Source organism: Pituophis catenifer, unplaced genomic scaffold (genome assembly GCF_029215685.1).
Source record: "Pituophis catenifer annectens isolate HBS135680 unplaced genomic scaffold, rPitCat1.0.hap2 SCAF_7, whole genome shotgun sequence".
In the NCBI taxonomy this organism is placed as follows: Eukaryota; Metazoa; Chordata; class Lepidosauria; order Squamata; family Colubridae; genus Pituophis; species Pituophis catenifer.
Genome location: NW_027256887.1, coordinates 60,159,796 through 60,182,480, shown reverse-complemented (window position 1 = coordinate 60,182,480; position 22,685 = coordinate 60,159,796). Strand labels below are relative to the sequence as shown.

Genomic DNA, 22,685 nt, shown 5'->3' with positions numbered 1-22,685 from the left:
GGAAGGAAGCAAAGCAGGGTACTGTAGAGTACATCTCTATTTTTTTTTCTTTTGTCTTGTGGAAATTGTTTCCTTTCAGGTAACTCTGAATAGGCATCAGAGTTAATATCTTTGGGGTGTGTGTGTGTGTGTGTAAATAGGTTGTTTTGACTTCACTAAGTTACCAATTTAGCTTAAAAGGAAAGGCTACTTGACTTCATTTCCTAAAGTTCAGTCGACATTTATCTATTTGACTAACCAAATTGATTTCAACTGAAAGATTTTTTAGAATAACTTACAAGAGTGAAGATGAAGACAAAAGCAATAGAATTACATTACATTAAATCATATAAATACAGTTTATAGAATTGTTCCATGTATTAATGTCAGCTCTTTGAGATACGTTGGTTCAAAGAGAACCAAGATGGGGCAATCTTGAGTTTCTGTCTCAGTCCTCCTCTCTTTTTAAGACTAAACTATTGCTTACATAACTGAATTTCTTCTTCAAGCTTTTTTTTGTTGTTGTTCTCCACAGTTTTTAACAGTTTTCCTCTTTTATCTCATATGAAAACTCCACTGTGGTTGTAGTGCTTGAAGAAATCATGTGTAGTGATTTCAAGAGTTGGTATTGCACTATGACCACTTTTTACTCCTCTGGTTTATTTTGTATACTTCAGATAGTTCAGGATGAACTTTGAAAAAAATCCCCTATTTATGTTCTGAACTCAAGGAAAAAATGTCATTAATTCTTACTGATCTGTGCTTAAGGGAGATGCTTAAGATTGGTAGTAAAAGTTGGACAAAAATTATACAAGTTAGTGCTGAACTGATGTTTTCTATAGTCAGTTGTATATCTAGTATCTCAGTAGAGGTTTTAAGCTGAAAAGACCCTCTTTCATTTATCTATTTTCAGTGATACTATAATTCAGTATGTGACAGTGATAGAGTATGTATTTGTGTTACTCCATATGAAGGGATGATACATTTCTATGTTGGTTATCAAAGACTGCAACTAATTCTAGTAATGAGATTAATCTAGTAATGAAATCATTTCACATGAAGTATTGTTTTGTGGGGGTGATAATAAATTGGGATTGTGAGCTTTATCTATCTAAGGGATTATATGTAGTGGGGAATTTAAAACAAAATAGTTTCGATCTTGTAGAACCAACTTCTTGAGAAACTTAACTTCTTTCTAGCTTGCGTTTAAAATAATAGTTATGGTTCCTCCAAGCTAAGCCCCAGGAAGAGGCTTAAAAAAAATCACTTTTCTAATTTTTGCTGAACTCAAAAATGCTTTGTCTCCTTCTGATAGTGTCAGCAGCAGCAGACTCCTTCAGTTCAGCAGGCTAGTATGGTATCAACTGCTATGGGATCAGGAGCACCTACAGCAGACCCAGAAAAACGCAAGCTTATACAGCAGCAACTTGTTCTCCTCTTGCATGCTCACAAATGTCAAAGGCGGGAGCAAGCAAATGGAGAAGTACGACAGTGTAACCTCCCTCACTGTCGAACCATGAAGAATGTCCTCAACCACATGACACATTGCCAGGCTGGAAAATCCTGTCAAGGTAAGTACAACTTCTGATTTTCTATATACTTGTGATCATGTTCTGTACAGCAGAGATTGGCAAAAATTAAATCTTAATCTAATGTTAGTACTTTGGATGATTTGTTGGAAGTTAACAAGAATTTATGTTAAACTTACTTAACATGAGCAACAATAAAACTACTTGCTTTTGCTTAGACTATATTATACTGCTGAAATGAAAACTGGTTTGTAGTTCTAGTATTTAATAGAATGATGAATTTGAGATCGGATTTATTGATTTATTTAGCATATGGTGTTTGTACATTGAGAGCCAGTGAGTCTAAAATGTTAGTACAAAATAGTTTGGCTGCCTAAGATTGCTAGTTTCATCCAGGGTACACCGTAGGGGTGAATTAGCTCCACCCACAGAGTGTCTAACAGTGTTCTGTGCAAACATCATCTGGAGCTTTTCTACACTGAATTTGCCTCGCATTCAGGCAGGTCCAGGGTTAATTGGTTTCTTGCTATTTCACAAAGCGCCGTTAGCTTCCCATCAGAGTGGTACCTATTTATCTACTTGTATTTTGCATGATTTTGAACTGCTATGTTGATAGAAGCTGAGGCAAATGACAAGGGCTCACTCGATCACACAATGCTAGGGCTCAAACTGCTGGAGGACAGAGAGAGACGACCTTTTCCACCCGGCAAATCCAGCGTCTTTAAGCCACTGAGCCACAGTGCCTCGTGAGATCAGAGTTATAAATGCACTGAAAGTTTAGTAAGCATCTTGGTTTCTACTATGTAAGAAAAAAGAATGGTCTAAATGATTTATTACAATATGTCCAGAAACTATAACCTGTGCTTGGCTGGAATGAATCCACAAATATTTTAATGGTCACAACAGGGGTAGGCTTTCTAATTCTAGGAGCCTACGTGTTTTAAAAGTTGAAATTATATTGTACCAGCAGATTTCAGTTTGTATAGATAGTTTAAGAAATGTTCAGGGTTGTGTGAGTCACAAAATGTTTTTTTACTTTCTTTTAGTGGCTCATTGTGCATCTTCACGACAAATCATATCTCACTGGAAGAATTGTACCCGGCATGATTGTCCTGTGTGTCTTCCTCTTAAAAATGCTGGGGATAAAAGAAATCAACAATGTAAGAAGTTCTTTACACCCTTTATATTTACTGTTATAATATCATTGTTAGGTTATTAACAAAATCAGAATCTTATACTTATGTATACTGTAATTTCATAGGTTTTTTTTTTTCAATGTTATGCAAGGTAAAATGCCTGAGACTGAAAATCCTTTATAGCAGAGGTGTCAAATTCAAGGCCTGAGGGCTGGCCGGCCTGGAAATAGCAAAGGACCGGCCTGGGTGCCTCTGGCAGCCGAAACAGGGCACTGTTTGGTAGGCAGGATGCTACAGGAGGCAACATCCTGTCTCCCCCCTCCTGGCTGGCCCACGGAGGAGAACTACAATGCTGATCCGGCCCTTGAAGAAATCCAGTTTGACACCCCTGTTTTGTAGGACAAACAGTGCATCAAAAGATGTATTTCTGTTTATTGCATTAATTTATGTGCTGCCTCCTGGGACACTAAGCACTTAGAATGTAATAAAGATGCCTGTTCATTTTTTAGTTTTCTTCCTTTACTTTCATCCAAGGGTGAAATGCTCCCGTTCTGGACCGGATGACTCGATCCGGTAGCGATGGCAGCAGGTGGTTCGGAGAACCGGTAGCAAAAATCCCTTTCCCCCCATGCCCCGCTGAGCCGCGCGATCATCAGAGGCTTTTTTTTTAACTTTTAAAAGCATTTTTTCTACAAACTCTTCGGCCAATAAAATGCTTTTAAAAGTAAAAAAAAAAAGCCTCTGAAGATCGCGCGGCTCAGCTGGGATGGTCAGAGGCTTTTAAAAGCATTTTTTCTACAACCTCTTCAGCCGAAGAGGTTGTAGAAAAAAATGCTTTTAAAAGCCTCTGACCATCCCAGCTGAGTTGCCTGATGGTCAGAGGCTTTTAAAAGAATTTTTTTCTGCAACCTCTTAAGGTTGTAGAAAAAATGCTTTTAAAAGTAAAAAAAAAAAAAAGTTGGCCACGCCCATGCAGTCACATTACACCCCCACCACCACCAAGCCACACCCACAGAACTGGTAGTAACAAATTTTACATTTCATCACTGCTTTCATCCATGTATTGCAGCCTTTGCTATCCTGCATTTATAGAAGTTATAACACATAAAAAAGTCCACAAAAGCTTTCAGAACAAAAATCTCTTAAAATGAGTTCCTCAATTACAATTGCAGTAGTTTAATTAATAAAACTTTACTTGGATGAGAACAATCAGTATACCAGGTTTTGTTAGGTCAGGTTAAGAAAGTAACATATTTAACCTTTTCAATGCCTGTAGGAGTGACATTTTAGTAAATCAATATTTCTTCATTGATGAAAGGTATATACCATTCTTCCCCCATAGTTGTGCTTTTATTTTTCATTTTTTTCCTTGCCTCTCCTCTACACAACTCTTGATCAAGCTGAATAATCGGCAGAAATGACCAAGACGTATGTAATAATAATTTTAAAATAATAAGAATGCAAAATGTTTATAAAATGAGCACAAAATTATTTTATGAAAACTTAATTCTGATGAGTTTAACACTTAGACATTAATGTTGTTAAATGGGCTCAAGTTTTGCTTCAAAAATGGCATTCATTGGGGGGGGGGAAGCTTTTAACAGCTACAATGACTAGCATTTCCTGATTCCATGGTTATTTTGGGGGGCACTGCTGTTCCATCTTTTCACTTGCCATGTCAGCAGGTCTAATGAATCCTATTACAGAGAGCAAAATTTCTGTCATATGAATGGGCTTTTTAGAGAGCTCTTTTGACTAGGCTTGTCTCCAATTCTGTAATTTGATCAATGTAATAAAATAAGGGGAAAAATTCTCACTTGAGTCTGAAATCCTGATTAATGACAAAAAAAAAAATCCAAAAAAATATGTTTCTCATCAAGAACTTTAAATGGAGTATTTATCTCAACAATTTTTTGATGTCCTGATTCTGCCCAAACTACAGGTAGACCTTGACTTACAACAGTTCATTTAGTGACCGTTTAAAGTTACATCATCACTGAAAAAAATGTGACATGACCATTTTTCACACTTACGACCGTTGTAGCATCCCCGTGGTCACATGATTTACACTCAGATTCTTGACAACTGACTCACATTTATGACAGTTGCAGTGTCCTGGAGTCGTGTGATCCCCTTTTGCAACCTTCTGCAAAGTCAATAGGGAAACCAGATTCACTTAACAACCATGTTATTAATTTAAGAATTGCAGTGATTCACTTAACAAATGTGGTGAGAAAAGTCGTAAAATGGAGCAAACTCACTTAATTTTCTTACTTAACAACATAAATTTTGGGCTTAATTGTGGTCATAAATTGATTATCTGTATAATGTGGCATATTTGATTTTGATATAATATGCTATATGGTTTTTGATGTTTATTTAAAAATATGGATTACTATCAGTCCAGCTGGGTTTTTTTTTAATCACTTCTCCATCTTTGTGTTTTCATTGCTTCTAGCATTGTTAGGTGGTGCTGCAGTAGGAATTGGAAATTCTGGTTCTGTGGGAGTTGGGCAGCAGACAACACCCAACATAAATGCTACTAACCAGATTGACCCCAGCTCTATTGAAAGGGCTTATGCAGCTCTGGGGCTGACATATCAAGGGAATCAGATGCCAACGCAGACACAGGCTCAAGTGAAAAGTCAGCAGCAAGGACAGTCACCACAGGGGCTTCGTCCCATGAATCCCACAAGTAAGTTCACAGAAGACAAAATATATGTCTCCTATTGTTGTCTTTATCTTATTGATGAGTATTTCTCTCTGAAGTGTCAAAAGAAATTTAAATTATTAGAAAATTATTACAAAAATTGAAATTTTTGATAAAAAAATTGATATCTTTTTAAAAAAAACTTAATTATTTGGTACATATTCCTACGAGGGGGAGGGGGAAGTATCTTGGAAGTGTGGCTGTAATTTTTGCTTGATGTGCCTGTGGTCTCAGCAATTAACTAGGTCTCCCTTAAGAATCCTACTGTATTTCTCATGAAGGAGATTTCTCTAGTAATGGTAATTATTTGATGCAAATGTTTCAAACTTTGAATATGTTTAAGTTATAAAAATCAGGGATGGAGTGCATTCTTACACTGTACAGGTATAATACAAACTAATACACATTAAGGCTTTGCATTTTGTAAAACAACATAGTAAAGATTTAATTAGGATGTTTGGGCTTTGTTTTGTTTTTCCTATATAGGTGCTAATCCTATGGGAGTGAATGGAGGAGTTGGAGTTCAAGGCCAGAATCTGCTACCAGATGCAATGTTACATTCAGCTGTAAATTCTCAAAAGTAAGATTACTTTCATTTAAATCATAACCTATAAAATTAGTAAAGATGGGTGGTTGCTATAGTTGAAAGATTTTCAGGTAATTTAGCACCAATAAGAAACTTTACAGATTGATTCCAGCATCCTAACCTGGGCCTGGAAATGCATTGATTAGTGCTGCCCATCCACTACTTATTAAATTACCCAAACCATTTAAAAATCACTAAGACTGGAAACAGCATTTTGTACCAGCTGAATTTCCATTACTACATTACACTACATTACCCTGTGAGGTAGTAATTCAGACTGGATATTACTATTACTGAGATTGAAGGCTTTTTTTTTCTTTTTCTGGTAAAGCTACAGCTGGTATACATTCTAAATCGGTTAATTCCTAAATATAGCATGATCTGTTTTGGATGATGCCAAGTAAAGGAAAACATCCAAGTAGTGCATCTGAAATGCAGTCATATATAAGACCAGATACAATCCTCATTCAAGGCAGTTGCTTAGTTTTTTACAATAGCTCCATCTTGTCAGGTGAGATTAGATCTGCATTAGATCTTCTCAAGGAAATGGAGTAAAATCTTGTAAACACAAAAATATTGAAATTTATTTTATTTTGAATGTTCTCATGTGAAGGTTATCATAACATCTAGAAATTCTAGAAAATTTCATTTTTAAAAAGAACAGCAGGATTCCATTTTTCTTTTCTCAGTAAAAAATAATTGTATTGGAGTATTGAAAAAAGTTTGACCATAGTCACTAAAAAGATCAGAGTATTGGATGTAAAAGTAGATATGATTGAGCTGAATGAAGTAGATACCTCCACTAGAAGTTAATATAAAGTATGAATAAATACTTACACTTATTTTTCTGCATTTTTTCCTAATATACTTAGTAATTCATTGCATTTTAGGACAAGTGGAAATCAAATGTATTTCATTTTACTCTTTATCAGGCAATCCTCGATATACAACCACAATTGAGCTCAAAATTTCCATTGCTAAACAGCACAGTTGTTTTCCCCCATTTTATGATCTTTCTTGCCACAGTTGTTAAGTAAATATAAATTACTAATAAAAAAAAATTTAAAAAATAATTGATCAAGTATTGTAGTTGGAAATGCATATGTTTTCTGAAGAAACATATTTTCAGAAGTACAGCATTGACAGAAGACTTAGTGACTATGATGACTTGCTGGATTTTTATTCCCAATATCAAACCCATAACATAATTCTTAAATGCTTCCTTATTTCTCCAAATAAAACTTTCAGAGGTATATAAGAATATTATGAGTTCTTTTTCTAATTTTTGTTTGATTTTAATCTTGATAATTTGACAAGAGATATTGAAGCTCACATTTAGGAAATAAAAATCATTTTGGGGGAAACACAAAGGTTTATCTGCCTAAGATGACATACAACACACCTGATCATGCAGAACAGGAAACTTTTTATAAATATAAGAGGGCTACACCAATAAAATAAACTATCTTGTCTTCTATATAGGGCAGTGATGGCTAACCTTTTTGCTGTCGCGTGCCAAAAGCGTGGGGAGGATGGGGTTGCACGCGTGCGTGCCCACACCCATAATTCAATGCGCCCTGCCCCCCATGCATGCATGCACGACGCCCCCCACGTTCCCCCCGCTTTTGGCATGTAATGGCACAGTGGGACCAGTAGGCCCATTTTTTGCCTTCCCAGGCTCCAGAGGCTTTCTTGGAGCCTGGGGAGGGCAAAAACAGCCTTCCCCAACCCACCGGGAGGCCCTCCGGAGGCTGGAAACAGCCCATTTCCCGACTTCCAGTGGGCCTGGAAGGCCCGAAAATCAGCTGGTCGATGCACGCTGGAGCTGAGCTAGGGCAACGCTCACGTGCCCACACATATGGCTCCATGTGCCACCTGTGGCACGCGTGCCATAGGTTCACCATCACGGATATAGGGTATCACTCAAGTTTGTTTTATGGTGCCTCATAAGTTTCTACTTTGTTTTCAGTCCTATGTTGAATGAAAATGCAAATGTTGCTGGTCTGGGAACTATGCCAACTGCAACACATCCTTCTGGTATTGGAATTCGGAAACCATGGCATGAAGATATTACTCAGGATCTCAGAAACCACCTTGTTCATAAACTGTATGTACTGATGAAATATTCAGACTTCTAAACAAATCTTATAAATAAAACAATATAATGAGAATGGTAAACATAATATAACAAAATATAAATCCGTAATGTTTTTTCACAATATGTAATGGTAATTATTGATTTCTTCTTTACTTATGTAACTGTGGAAACTGTCTTTATAGCATGTTGAACTAGATATAGGGTGAGAATCTAAAGTTAAGGCCATAACGTTTCTAATGAAAAGAGAAATTGATATGTCCAAATAGTGTTAAGAAATACTCATAATTGCTGCTTTGATGGGGCAATAAATTCTATTGATAAGGAAGCAAGATATCTTCATTATTTCCAGGACTAAAACATTAGTGCACAGCAACATTGTATAGTTGAAAAATTGTATCATTTTATAGTCATGCATACCCATCAAGCTGTTTTCTTTCAATATAAGCAGTATTATGCAAAGCAAAGAAAAAAGTGAAATAAATAAATGGCAGAAGATAGAAAAGGAACTTCAAAACCATTTTTTAAAAAAACCATTCACTATACCCCCCCAGGATTTTCTTTCCTTTCATGCTGGCTTTGCTTCCACCATAGCAATACACTATACCTTGACTTTTGTTCTTTAAAGTATTCACCTGACTTTTTTTTGAGACCTTATCAACTTCAACTAACTACAGTTTTCTTGATTTTCCCTTTCCTCTTAACTAATTTTGTCTTCCTATATGACCAATCCATTTCAGTATATTGTTTTTGTATAACTTCCTTTTGTATTCAGTCCATTTTATTTTCAAATGTATAGTGCTTTTTTCTCTCAGAGTTGTACATTTGGACTGTATACAGTCATTTTTGGCATTAAACCATGTCACACTTCCCAAATTTTGCTCATTTTCACTTCCCTCTCAATCATAATTTTACCCAACACAGTCTCACACTTTATAATAAATCTCGCTGTAGATTTTGCATTCATTGTTATATCTTCCCTTTGTATAAAGGAACTATAATACTATTATTCCAATTGCCATAGATAGATATAGTCTTTGCACACATACTAAAAAGGTTACATAGCCAACCTGTCACAATCCTATAAATTCCTACTTTCATATATACCAACATTAGAGGCAGATCATCATAAAGAAAATATACAGTATCTAGTAGTTGAGCGCTGACCTGAACTAGATGGCACCTGATCAATCAATCTAAATTAAACCAATTTCTACCCTCTTTATGTCATATGTTTTAACTTTTCCATTCATAATTTAAACTATGTATTCATCAAGGTCTTAGATAATTAACATGCCAAGTTTAGAGTTGTAATCCTGGAAAAAATGGACAGGATCCTCAGATCTGCTAACTTGGCTACCTGTCTATTTGATCGTTACACCTTGTGGCTCATGAAGACTGCTTGGAGGGGATATAAAATTGCACCCTTGCAGCAGTTTTTGTTTTGTTGAAGGAGTGGGTAGTTTTGGCTATCATTGGAGTCAGTGGTTCTGGACAATTTTTGTCCAGGTTCCATGGTATCCCCCAACCATGTTTTATGAGCTGCATTGGTTAACAGCAGGAGTCTGGATGCAATTCAAGGCACCTGTTATTACCTCTAAAGCCATTTATGGTATAGGGCCTGGTTATCTGAAGGGCCATCTGTCCTTCATAATTTCTGCTATCCTGTATGATCAGGCAGAGTCAGCACACTTCAAGTGCCATCCATTGAATAGTGTTATCTGACGGGGCCTAGGAAGCATGCCTTTCTATAACCTATGCCTGCTATCTGGAACAGCCCCTTAGCGATTATTCAGAGCACTTTGGGCTATAGTGGGTGCAGTTTTGTTGTGTTATATGGCTCTTTTTTAAAGCTTGGGGCGGGTGTTGTTTGTTTTATGGATGTCTGATCTTCTGTATGTATTTCTAAATTATTTTAATATTGCATGTGGCCCACAATGGCAGTAGAATTGAATGGCCTTATAAATATAATTATAAAATTCCCTCTATTCCGTATGTTCAGACAATTTTAATTTCAATATAGTATATCCTTTCCTTTTCTCCTAGTCTATCATATACCATGGTTGTCAACTTTTGGGGTTATGGATACATGGCCCAGATATTATGTTTTAAGTGTCTGTTGACTAAAATAAAATACATTGATAAAAAGCTATTATAACCAGTAATAATTAGTAATGTGTTTATTATTTTATTTATTATTCAGAATGTCTACAAATAGTTAACAATATATTGCAATATTTGCAATATATTATTCTACCTGTAGAAAGTTATCTTAATTTTCCTTTGCAGAAGAACAGCATTTCCTTTTTATAAGGGAGCTAAAAATAAACCAAGTATATTTTTTTAATGGGACACCCATTGGTCCCCAGGATTTAGATTCTGTAGGGCCTATTTGATCTACATGGATGTGTGTCAAATAGCAGCTACTTACAAGGCATGAGTATATCAGTGGCAAGAAAAAAGTGCCTTATCACTAGAGAAACTGGCAAGAAAGAAAAGTTTAATATGGTTCAGTAGTGAAATCCAAATTTTTTTTACTACCGGTTCTGTGGGCGTGGCTTGGTGGGCGTGGCAGGGGAAGGATATTGCAAAATCTCCATTCCCACCCCACTCGGGGGCCAGCCAGAGGTGGTATTTGCTGGTTCTCCGAACTACTCAAAATTTCCACTACTGGTTTTACGAACTGCTCAAAATGTCCGCTACCGGTTCTCCAGAACCTGTCAGAACCTGCTGGATTTCACCCCTGGTAGGGTACCATTGGATTGGAGTTAACCAAGAAAAGAACTTGATTCTTCCTTTCTATATTAGTTGGGAAACAAAGTTGCTAGTTTTATGCCTAAATTTGAAAATCAAATAATGATCTTAAGTTACAGGAATACAGATTTCTCTTTAGTGTTAAGACATTTAAAACAATTAAGGGAAGTAGAGAGTTTACTTTCACTGTATGTTTGTGAGTAGAGGTTGGAAATCCCTTTGTCGATAGTGCTTTAATTTGGATTCCTGCATTAACCACGGTTACAGAATTGATTTTGAAAAACCATCAAGCAAAAAAAAAAAGCATGCACAGAGATATCTCGGAACAGCTTACAAAGTAACAAAGCAAGCTGGTTAAAGACATGGCTGTTGTAATGATGAAAAGAAAAGTACTTTGTCCATGCTTCTGCACGTTGTCAGTCATCTTTTTCAAACAGTTTCCATACCTCTAATTGCTAAACATCCTTTGGGCCTAGACTTCAGCAGCTATGATCTACTGGCTCTTGTGGTAAACCACTGGAAGAGTCAGCTATAATTTTCTATCATAGCTACAGTATGAAAGCTACAAAGTAATTCCAGAAACCCAAGTAATCCAGTGCTTTCTGTTGATCTGATAGGGCTGAAAAAGGTTGCATTGACTGTGCAGCAGTCAACGCAATCTTTTGTGCCTGGCTGTATTCTGTTGTATTGAATTACCATTCCTGTTACTTCCAGGTAGCAAGGGCAATGAAAGCTTTGGTCTGGCACATTTTGGAGGGGTCCTGAGTCAAGGAAGGCTGTTCTGTTAGATATCCGTTATTTCCATATTACAAGAAGTTGTGCTGCTGTGATTTGGCAAGACTATTTTGTATTAAACTTAAATAAGGCTGGGTGTACAAGCTTTCAGTAAGTTTTTTTTTTATTGTTTGAGTGCCAACATAACTGCAGAGTTCCTATATGTTTCTCACCTATAGCAGCATTGATAAGAATATCACAAGAAAGATAAAATACTTGTGGGCTAAATAAATCCCTTCTCTTCCCTATTTTGATATGGCTAAATTAAAATTACTTGAATTGCTTCTCTCCCTTCTTGGCACTGATAATTTAGTTCATAATGATAACATTTTCTGGATTTCTAAACATACCGGGAAGTGTGAGATCGAATTTGGGTCAGTCACCTGGACCAGAGATTTACTCTTCCCAAATTTTGGACTCATGCTGGAACCCATCTTCAGGGAACTTCTCTCTACTGGAATACGTGCTTTGGGCTGTTCTATGAGTTGTGTTTATGTGGTGCCTTCCTATTGGTGGCTGTTGTTTCCTTGTGCTGCCAAGCCCTCAGCTGCTAAGCCAATAGAGAGAAGCTCCCTGAAGATGGGCTCCAACATGAGTCCAAAAGCTCAGAAGGGTAAATCTCTAGCCCTGTTGACTGCAAATTCGACCTCACATATTATCCTGGGAAACGTATATTTGCCTTCATACTGGGAAGTGTTGAGGATTGTTTTGATTTATCAGCCAACCAACTACTTTTTATTCCTAAAGGAAATATGAATGCCATATTGAAGTGAAACATGGTGGTATTATGTAATACAAAGCTTCAAAAAAATTTGTTTGCTTGCTTATGAAACAGTAGGTAGTTATTTGATTTGAGGGTCCAGATTTAATATTTTTTTCCCCTTATATTCCTCTAGAGTACAAGCCATATTTCCAACTCCTGACCCTGCAGCACTGAAAGATAGGCGTATGGCGAATCTTGTCTCCTATGCTCGGAAAGTTGAAGGGGACATGTATGAATCTGCAAATAGCAGGGTATGCTATTTTCTGGAGTCCTATTTCTCTCACACATTTCTAAACAGCTGATCCTTATAGTTGGATTACAAAGTCAATTACAGTCATTTAAACTCATTTGTTGTGTTCAAAGAACAAAATTCAGACCAAACCAATGTAGGTGAATGTAATTTTCGTGGTGCTCTTAACATAATTGGATAGATCCTAACAGTAAAGAGCAGTCTGCTACTCATTCTTGTGGTAAGATATTGCATTAGATGTGCAGATTTGCCTTAGAATGAAGATTAAAATCAAATGAATTTTGTGTATGATATGTTTTATATGGCCTTGAGATTACATGTAATATCAAACTTCATATTACACTCCTGACGGTACTACAGTCTAGTTTGTAATGCAGACTTCTGATGGCAGTAGAGAGAAACCTGATTATCTTGGCGCTTACTATAGTCTAACTTCTAGGTATTCTTAGCTCCCACCTACCTGTCCAACCAGTCCACATTACTACATTGTTTAGTTTTCTACATGCAGAACATGAATTACAGTGATAGCTCTTTTACTAGTGTTGAATAAACATCAAATTCTAAAGAGTAAAATCCATATTGTACACCTGGAAGTTTAAAATTAGCAAATACATATCATTAATCTTTATTTAATATACATATCTTTCCCATTATAGGCAGAGTACTATCACTTATTAGCAGAAAAAATTTATAAAATCCAGAAGGAATTGGAGGAAAAGAGAAGGACCAGATTGCAGAGACAAAATATGATACCAAATGCCCCAGTCATGCCACCAGCTCCTATGAGTCAAGGACCCATGGGGCAGCCACAGCCTGGAATGACAGCAAGTAAGTGTTTACATTAACCTGTGTAATTAATATTTGAAAATTTTAATCCTTAGCCAGCGAAGAATCAAAATTATAATTGTGATATCTTAGAAATGGGCTCATCAGTTTATTTAGAATTTATAAATCTCATAGTTATTCTAACAAAATGGATATAGTGGTGCCATGGTAGGAGAGGCAAGTAAGAAAATATCTTATGGTAAATGTCTGAAGAAATTCCCAAATTCCCCATCTTCTTAAGCCTAGCTTTTCTTTCTTTCTTTTAAAGAAGATGGGCAAGCTCAAGTATTATGCTACAAAATTCACTAAATATGCTGACATAATTAATTTTGTCCCATCAGCCAGTTTCATTTGCTTTGTTACCAAGGCTTACTTACTTACTTACTTTATTTGATTTATATGCCGCCCTACTCCCGAAGGACTCAGGGCGGTGAACAGCCAAACAGTAAAAATACATAGATACAAAATTTAAAAACAAAAGTAACAAAATTTAAAAACAAAGGCTAGCAAGTAATGCTCTCTTGACAATTTCCATGTGGAACAAGTTGGCAAAAATGATTGTTCAATTTCCTACCAATAGGAAAAAATTCACCAACTGCTCTCCAGAATGGGCTAGCACTGGGGGGATGGGGAAATCAGATTTTGAAGATGTTTAGGTTTAGTAATCTATCAGAATTTGATTTGTGAGACAGATGGGGATTTTCCATCTTTTCTGCTTTACATTCCTATTGTTTCCTTTCTATTGCTCACACTAGCACTTTCTTACTTATTCAGTCTTGCTTGTTTTTCTCATCTGGTAAACACTGAGCAAAAATTACACACTGGTACCTGGTTTCTCCTTTCTAAGCCAAGATGGCCATACAGGGAAATCACCAGTATTAGAAGGGAAAAGGTATGCCCACAATAGCCAGAAGCAGCCAATAGCCCCTGCTATATCATCAGCATGGTTGTTACCAAGCATCATAAACACTGCATAGAGTAAGGCTTGTGATAGAACTACTGGACTACTGCAATGCTTTCTACATGGGGCTCCCCTTGAGGAGCACCCGAAGGCTCCAACTGGTGCAGAATGCAGCCGCGCGGGGGATTATGGGAGCGATGGGCCGCTCCCATGTGACACCCCTCCTACGCGAGCTGCATTGGCTCCCAGTGGTCTTCTGGGTGTGCTTCAAGGTGTTGGTTACCACCTTTAAAGCGCTCCATGACACAGGGCCCGGGTACTTATGGGACCGCCTTCTGCCACCGATAGCCTCCCACCGGCCAGTTCGCTCCCACAGAGAGGGACTCCTCAGGTTGCCGTCAACCAGGCAGTGTCGGCTGGCGACCCCCAGGGGGAGGCCCTTCTCTGTGGCAGCACCTGCCCTCTGGAACGACCTGCCCCCGGAGATACGTAGGATACCAGATCTCCGTGCTTTTCGCCGTGCCCTCAAAACTTTTCTATTTCACCAAGCTGGGCTAGTGTAAACCCCCCCACCCCCCCAGATATTTTAATTGTAACGGATTTTAGTTGGGATGTTTTAAATCTGGGCCAAAATTTGTTTAATTCTTTTAATAATTTTAAATTTTGTATTGGATGTTTTTTATTCTTGGCTGTTCACCGCCCTGAGTCCAGCAGGAGAAGGGCGGTATAAAAATTTAATATAATAAAATAAACTAAATAAAATGAAGAACAATAATTGGATCAGATCAATATCCCCAGCTTTGGGTTGGGGATCAAACAAAGGCTGCATTATTTATTTATTTATTTGTTAAATTTATTTGCCACCCATCTTGTCGTGGGACTACTCTGGGTGGCTTACAACAATAAAATGAAAAGAAATTAAAAAAAATGTGAACATAACAATAGCAAAGGAATAAAACAATATACAATAATATGAAATTTTTAAAAATGGACTGAGGGGGACCATGAAGCCGGGGGAGAGGGAGAGGGTCGCCATTTAATTAATCCAATAGCTGCCTCCAGTGATGTTCTCCCCAGTCGGATCCCAAACATGAGAACATGTATATAAAGAATCATTTACCAATTAGCATAATTGGAGGGATATGTGAATGAGCCCTTATAAAGTGCCTAGGATTTGTGAAAAAATATTAATTTAATTTTTGGGATTTTTATCTACATTACAGATGGTCCTCTTCCTGACCCAAACATGATTCGTTCCAATGTGCCAAACCAAATGGTAAATCGCATGCAGACACCACCAGGTGAGACTTTAGAGACCTCTCATATGACATTTATCGTTAGATTCAAGAAATTTTGTATTTAGGTTGTATACTCATTCTGCCCTAACAATTTCTTACTACTATGACTGGCTTTCCACATTCAGTATTTTAGTTCTAGAATATATCTGCTCTTGTTTTGCCACTTTATATTTTTTTCTTAATAGATAGAGGTCATGTATCTCTGTCATATTATTGCTTTTTCTTATGTGACACAATCCACCGGCATTATACTTTCAGTGTAACTAAGCAGAGCAAGTTTTCCTTGTCCTTCAGTTGAATGCTTTCTGTTCTAGGCAAAATAGTTTCCTTTATCTCAAAGGGGCATATACTATATATCTTTTTTTTAAAAAAATAATTTTGATTTATATGCCGCCCTTCTCCGGAGACTCGGGGCAGCTAACAATGTGCTAATTTTCCTTTTTATCAAACAATTGTCAACATTTTTGCAAATTTTTAATTTTTAACCCATCTTTTTCTATTAGTTGGATTTTCAGGTCTTGCTAATGGAAACAATATATGGCTTTATCTAGGCCACATAATTACACATAGGCTCTTGCTTTGTTCTTTTTATCTTTGTATTTTTATATTAGCCTCTAGCTGTGTTACAAAATACCTATACTAAATGGCTTTTCAAATAACACAATAAAGCCTTTGCTTCAGTTTAACTTAAAGCTTTATACATATAGCATTTTAAAAATCATTGCTTTTCCATTGTTTCCTTCAAATGTTGTCAGGTCAAAGCTTTTTCTAAATGATTGTTTATTAATTGCTGATGTTTGTTGTTTATTTGTTTGTTTATTTGTTTGTTTGTTTATTTATTTATCCATCCATCCATCCATTCATTCATTCATTCATCCATCCATCCATCCATCCATTGTTTTCTCCTTATTTTCTCACTAGTATTGAGTTGCTCCAACAGCTCTTTCTTTTTTGTACCTTTAAAAAAAAGTGTAACACATCAATATTCTAGTGAACACTGTAAATTTTTATTTAACCATGAACATTCACAGGAATGAATCAGTTTGGCCCAATAACCATGTCGATGCCATCAGTTGGACCCCGACAAACCCCTCCCCTTCCACACCCCGGACAGCTAAACCAGACTGGGAATATAAATCAGGTTGGTTGATTCTTCTATCTGTTATTAGTTGTGATTTCTATGTTTTCTAATAAATTAGCTGGTAAAATTAAGTCTTCTGTCTAAGTGTGGTGTTTTGTCCATATTTTAATTAGTTATGTCTTGAATTTGTTTAAGTCATATATGCATTCTTCGGAGAATTGATTTATTGAGCAATTGATGGAAAATCTATAGATAGTCAAATAAATATTTCTTACAATTTAGAAGGGAATATTTTAAAACACCTGTTTTATTGGAATTTAGGTAATATGAAAATTAATGGCATTATACAATATTTCTATTCATTGATGTTTTCTTATAGATTGGATTTTCCCCACGTATGCAACCTCAAGGGGTTGGTCAGTCTTCTGGTCAAAGTCAATTTGTACCACAAAACCAATTTCCTGCATTGTCCCCTGGAATGAATCCAGCTAGCACACCTATGACTCAACCTGCCAATCAGACTCCAGCTTCTCAAGTATGTGTTGAGAAGATATTTTAATCTCTGATTACAGATATGTCTATAGCTAATGTAGATAAATGAAATGTACAAAATTGAAAGAAGGTTCTTCATATAAGCTTGCCAGTGACATCGTCAGTTTTCTTTTTATTTGTAACTTTTATCTTTGCTGAATTCTTTTTTTCCTTTTCAGCTTAATTAATTGACTGTAGCCAGGGCTATGCTCATTTCCCAGAAGGGATTACTGGAAAGTCCAATTGCTATTGCTTTCTCAGCATGTCTTGTTTTTGTGATAATAGCTGAAGGAGGGATGGGAAGCTTTTAGTCCTTATGGAGTGAATTTGGACCCCAAATCTATAAATACAGTATATTCAGAACCTTTTTTTTTTTTTAAATTTGCAGGCACAAATGACCAACTCTTCATGTCCTGTAACATCTCCAGCAGTGGCTCCTGGCTCTCAAGGGGTTCATATTCATTGTCCCCCCATTCCACAGTCTGCATTGCATCGTAACTCTCCTTCTCCAGTACCAAGTCGTACTCCTACACCTCATCATACGCCCCCAGGATTGGTTTCCCAGCAGCAGCAGCAGCAGCAGCAGCAGCAGCAGCAGCAGCAGCAGCAACAGCAGCAGCAGCAACAACAACAACAGCAGCCAACTGCACCGCAACAGGCAACTATTGCCTCTGCCCCTGCTGCTGTTTCTCAAATACCACCTTCTGGGCCCCAGTCACAAACTATGCACCCCTCTCAGAGGCAGACTCCAACACCCCCACAGGCTCAGTTGACTCCTCAAGTGCAGCCTCCAGTTTCTGTTACCCCTTCTGCAGAGCAGCAGTTGCCACAGCAACCTCTTTCACAACAGAGCACAACTGCATCTGTACCTACCCCAACAGCGACACTGCAACCTCAACACCCTACAACACCTGTAAGAAAACTTTTTACTCTTCTAATACTATTATTTTTCAAAACTGCAAATTTTTGCAGAGCAAAAATCTCTTTGAGTGTATGTATCATGAGGGAATAGAACTTGAACTGTGGTAAATTTTGAAACTTGCCCTTTCTTCTCCTCAGTGGTGTTTTAATGGAATTTAATAATATGAAAAACAATTGTCATCAGTTTAATTTTAATGACCTCTGTTTGGAGAAACAAATAGCTGTAAAAAAAAATGGGATGCTTCCATGGTGGACAAGTATAAGCTAATGTTAAATTTATTGTGCAACATCTCTTTTGTGCAGGTAGAAAGCGATGCCGGAGCTAATATAATTTACAAACAGAAAAGGAAGCAAAAAATAAATTTGGTAAAATCATATGGCTTCACTTTTTATATTCTGGATTTATTGTGTTTTTTTTTCTAGCTTTCACAGCCAGGTGCAAATATTGATGGGCAGGTATCAAATCCACCATCCACCAACAGTGCAGATGTAAACATTCAGCAAGCTGCCCCTGAGCAGCAGCAGCAGCAGCAGCAGCAGCAACAAACTTTACCTGAAATTAAAATGGAGGTTAAAATGGAAGAGGAGGACTCTGAACACACAGATCATCAAATAGATGAGAAACCAGAGGTGACTAAAGGGTGATAGGCATATCTGAAAATCAGTAGTTTGGGAGAGGATGCTTTACTCATTCACCATTCTGACCAGTTGGCTAATAAGTAAAACTAAAATGCTAAACTGAAAGACTCGATGGGCAGGTTTTCTTTATTACAGGTTTTCTTTGTGTCTCTTGCTGATGTTAGGTCCAGTATCAGCAATAGGATCATGAGTAGTTATGTAGATACATTGAAATGAAAACATGCCATCATGCAGGAAAATGATTTTCTCCTTTTAATATAAACTAATTCTGTATTCAGAATATGAGTGTCTTGGAAAAAGTACTTTAGTCAAGGAGAACAAATGAAAAATAATGATGAGATAATGGTGATCTAACTGAATTTAGATTATCTACAATATTGGGTAGAGCAAAAGGTTATATCTCCAGATACTTTGGATTTCATGTTTCATCACCCATAGTCACCATAGCCAATGGCAAAGTATTGTAATCCAGAATACATGGGAGCCACAATGCTGCACATCCACATATATATATACAGGAGAGAAGTAATCTCTTAAACTGCTAAAGATAGAAAACATGTAATGTTAAATTTACAAACTGTTTTCCAGATTAAAGTAGAACCCCTAGCGGATGAATGTAAATCTGAACCAATGCAACAGGAGGAAAAGAAACCAGAAATGAAGCAAGAACTAAAGGAAGAAGAGGAAAGGCCTAGTACTCCAGGTACCCAGTCTTCACCAGCTTCTGGGCAGTCAAAGAGAAAAAGTAAGTCTTTTTTTTTTTTTTTTTTTTTTGGGCCATCATCATATGGAGGCAAAGTCATTTTCTTCAACTGAGATTTGAATTTATGTTTTAACATTTTGGTACCAGAAATACTTTTCCAGAAATGTCTTATCTGTTAGAAGAAATACCTATGAAATATAGCTGTTTAATATTAGAAAAACAGAATACATTGCAGATTATTTACAATAATCCTAGTCTTAATATCAAAGTCTAGATCAATAAATTCTGTCCAGCATTGGACACTGAATACTGACACTGCACTTAAAGCATTGCTTGGATGTTAAAATAGGTAACTAATTTGGTTGGTATGTCGCCTTCAATCTTCCATAACTTTTTTCAAAGTTTTCAAGCCGGAAGAGTTGAGACAGGCACTTATGCCAACTTTGGAGGCACTGTATCGCCAGGACCCAGAGTCCCTTCCTTTCCGGCAGCCTGTGGATCCTCAACTACTAGGAATTCCTGTAAGTGCATTTTAAAAAAATTCTTTTTGTATTAACATATCATTATGTTGCCAAACCTTACATATAGGTAGTCCTTGCTTAATCCTAACTGGGACCGGAATTTCCATCACTAAGCAATGCATTCATTAGGCAAAACATTGCTTAGCAGTGGCAGTTTTGGTAGTCACAGTTGCAGTTTTAAGCCCCATGCTTCTCCTGCCCTGTCAGTCTGACCTCTTCAACTTCCTACACTCATCTATTACCTCTGATCTGTGTCCTTTTGACCACCTTGCACTCCACCACTGCCCACTGCCTTCATGAGGCAGCTGGTGGTTATATGCAGCCTTCCTGAAGCCTCATGTGGCCAGCAGCTGTCTTGCAAAGGACCTGGCTGGTCTTCCTCATCAACAGCAAGAGGAAGAAGACTGTAAAGGTCAGCTGGGGTGATGAGATGCAGGACAGCAGGGACAGTGGAGGGCAAGTGGCCAAAAGGGCAGAGATTATGCAGGCTGAGATAGGTGGGTGGGGGAACTTGAAGCACAGCCTATGGTCATTAGATCATTCTGTGGTAATAAAGGTAGGTAGGCTGCCAAGTGCCCAAATTTTGAACACGTTACCATGAGGATACTACATTGGCTGTAACTTTGATGACTGATTGCCAATATCATTGTGAGCCCAAATAGAATATGCAATGCTGGTAGTAAAAAGGAGTTCATCAGCTGTTATGATTTTCTCCCCTCACAGATAGGGGAGTGAAGAGGTACCACCTGCCATTATATTATGTCAGGCAAAATCAGCAGTGCAGGCAGTTTTTGTTGTTCCTTTTTAATATCTATATCCAGCACACTACAAATTGCACTGACTCGCAGGAAACTTTAGGTGCAATTCAAGGTGCTGGTTATCTTCTACAAATTTCTCTATGGCATTTGTACAGGTGCATGTAGATATTATACATATGTACCTTAATGGTTATGCTTATTGTCTTTGATAGATTAGTGTAATTGGTAATAATTGATTTACTATTTTTCTCTTTTAATATTACAAAGCGTTCAGTTTGGGCAATAAAAGTATAATCTGTGAAGTTTTCCATAGGGTGGTGTAGTTTATAATTTAGGATAAATTATAGAAGTCTCTTACAGAATAAGATTGTTGCCTTTCAGTTAATAAAGTGGTGATTTGAAATAAGAACTTTGCATTATTTTGTTGGAAACAAACTAGTACCTCCTGAGAAGGACAAGCAATTCCTTGAGGTTTGAGGATAGGTTTGTTTGGCTGAGGAATGAAGTATTGATATTTATTTTATTCAATTTATATTGCCATCCACTTGATAAGTGATTGGACAGGTAATAAAGGATTAAAAAGATTAAAATACATAAAAAATGATTAAAAGCTCAGGCACGGCACGAAAGACTCACATACTTCACACTAAAGCAAGTTCACATAGCAACCTGGCCCAGCAAGAAGAACCAAATCTTCAGGGCCTTCAAAATTAGTAGGGTTAGGAGCATCCGGATTTTAGATGTAGGTGAAGCTGCTGCTCCAAGAGAAGGCATACCTCCTGGATCCCATTATGTGACACTGTAGAGTAGTAAACTTGCTTCATGCCAACCTTATCTGATCTTGTTGAAAGAGCAGAGATACAGGTAGTCCTTGACTTACGATCACAATTGAGCCCAAAATTTCTGTTGTTACGTGAGACATTTGTTAAGTGAGTTTTGTCCCATTTTACAACCTTTCTTGCCACAGTTGTTAAGTGAATCACTGCAGTTGGTAATTTAGTAATCTGGTTGTTAAATGAGTCACATTTTTAAGTGCCCTTGTTTTGTTTTGTTTTGTTTTGTTTTGTTTTGTTTTGTTTTGTTTTGTTTTGTTTTGTTTTGTTTTGTTTTGTTTTGTTTTGTTTTGTTTTGTTTTGTTTTGTTATTAGATTTATATACTGCCCTACTCCCGAAGGACTCAGGGCGGTGAACAGGCACAAAATAAAATACATAGATACAAAAGTTAAAAAACATAATTAAAACCAGATTAAATAATTTAGCCCAAGACAATTAAATATCCCAATAATTTAAAACAGATTAAAATTACGATTTAAAAGAATTTTAAAACAGGGGAGAAAATTAGGCCAGGCCGGCTTGCTGGAATAGGAGAGTCTTAAGAGCACGGCGGAAAGTGCGCAGATCCGGGATCCTCCGTATCTCTGGGGGGAGCTCGTTCCAGATAGTGGGTGCCCCCACAGAGAAGGCCCTCCCCTGGGGGCCGCCAGTCGACATTGTTTAGCTGACGGCACCCGGAGGAGCCCCTCTCTATGAGAGCGTACCGGCCGGTGGGAGGCTGCTTGTGGTAGTAGGCGGTCCTGTAAATAACCAGGTCCTAAGCCATGGAGCGCTCTAAAGGTGGTGACCAAAACCTTGAAGCGCACCCGGAAGACCACCGGGAGCCAGTGCAGCTCGCGCAGGAGAGGTGTCACACGGGAGCGCCATGTTGCTCCCATAACCACCCGCGCGGCCGCACTCTGCGCCAGTTGGAGCCTCCGGGTGCTCCTCAAGGGGAGCCCCATGTAGAGAGCGTTACAGTAGTCCAGGCGGGAAGTGACGAGGGCATGAGTTACTGTGTGTAGGGAGTCCCGATCCAGAAAGGGATGCAACTGGCGAATCAGGTGAACCTGATGAAAAATCCTCCCGGTCACTGCCGTCAAGTGCTCTTCTAAAGA

At 37.6% G+C, this 22,685-nt stretch overlaps 1 protein-coding gene across 1 annotated transcript in view; it reads left to right on the top strand.

Annotated features, from left to right (window-relative positions):
• EP300 (E1A binding protein p300) overlaps positions 1–22,685 on the top strand; it is an 82,726-nt gene that overhangs the window by 36,869 nt on the left and 23,172 nt on the right. Inside the window, exons 4-17 of the mRNA XM_070947817.1 lie at positions 1,295–1,550; positions 2,555–2,668; positions 5,103–5,339; positions 5,841–5,934; positions 7,910–8,047; positions 12,460–12,577; positions 13,233–13,404; positions 15,526–15,603; positions 16,632–16,741; positions 17,061–17,216; positions 17,601–18,125; positions 18,557–18,763; positions 19,361–19,517; positions 19,878–19,996. Coding sequence (XP_070803918.1) covers positions 1,295–1,550; positions 2,555–2,668; positions 5,103–5,339; positions 5,841–5,934; positions 7,910–8,047; positions 12,460–12,577; positions 13,233–13,404; positions 15,526–15,603; positions 16,632–16,741; positions 17,061–17,216; positions 17,601–18,125; positions 18,557–18,763; positions 19,361–19,517; positions 19,878–19,996 — 2,481 coding nt within the window. The remainder of the gene's footprint in view (positions 1–1,294; positions 1,551–2,554; positions 2,669–5,102; positions 5,340–5,840; positions 5,935–7,909; positions 8,048–12,459; positions 12,578–13,232; positions 13,405–15,525; positions 15,604–16,631; positions 16,742–17,060; positions 17,217–17,600; positions 18,126–18,556; positions 18,764–19,360; positions 19,518–19,877; positions 19,997–22,685) is intronic.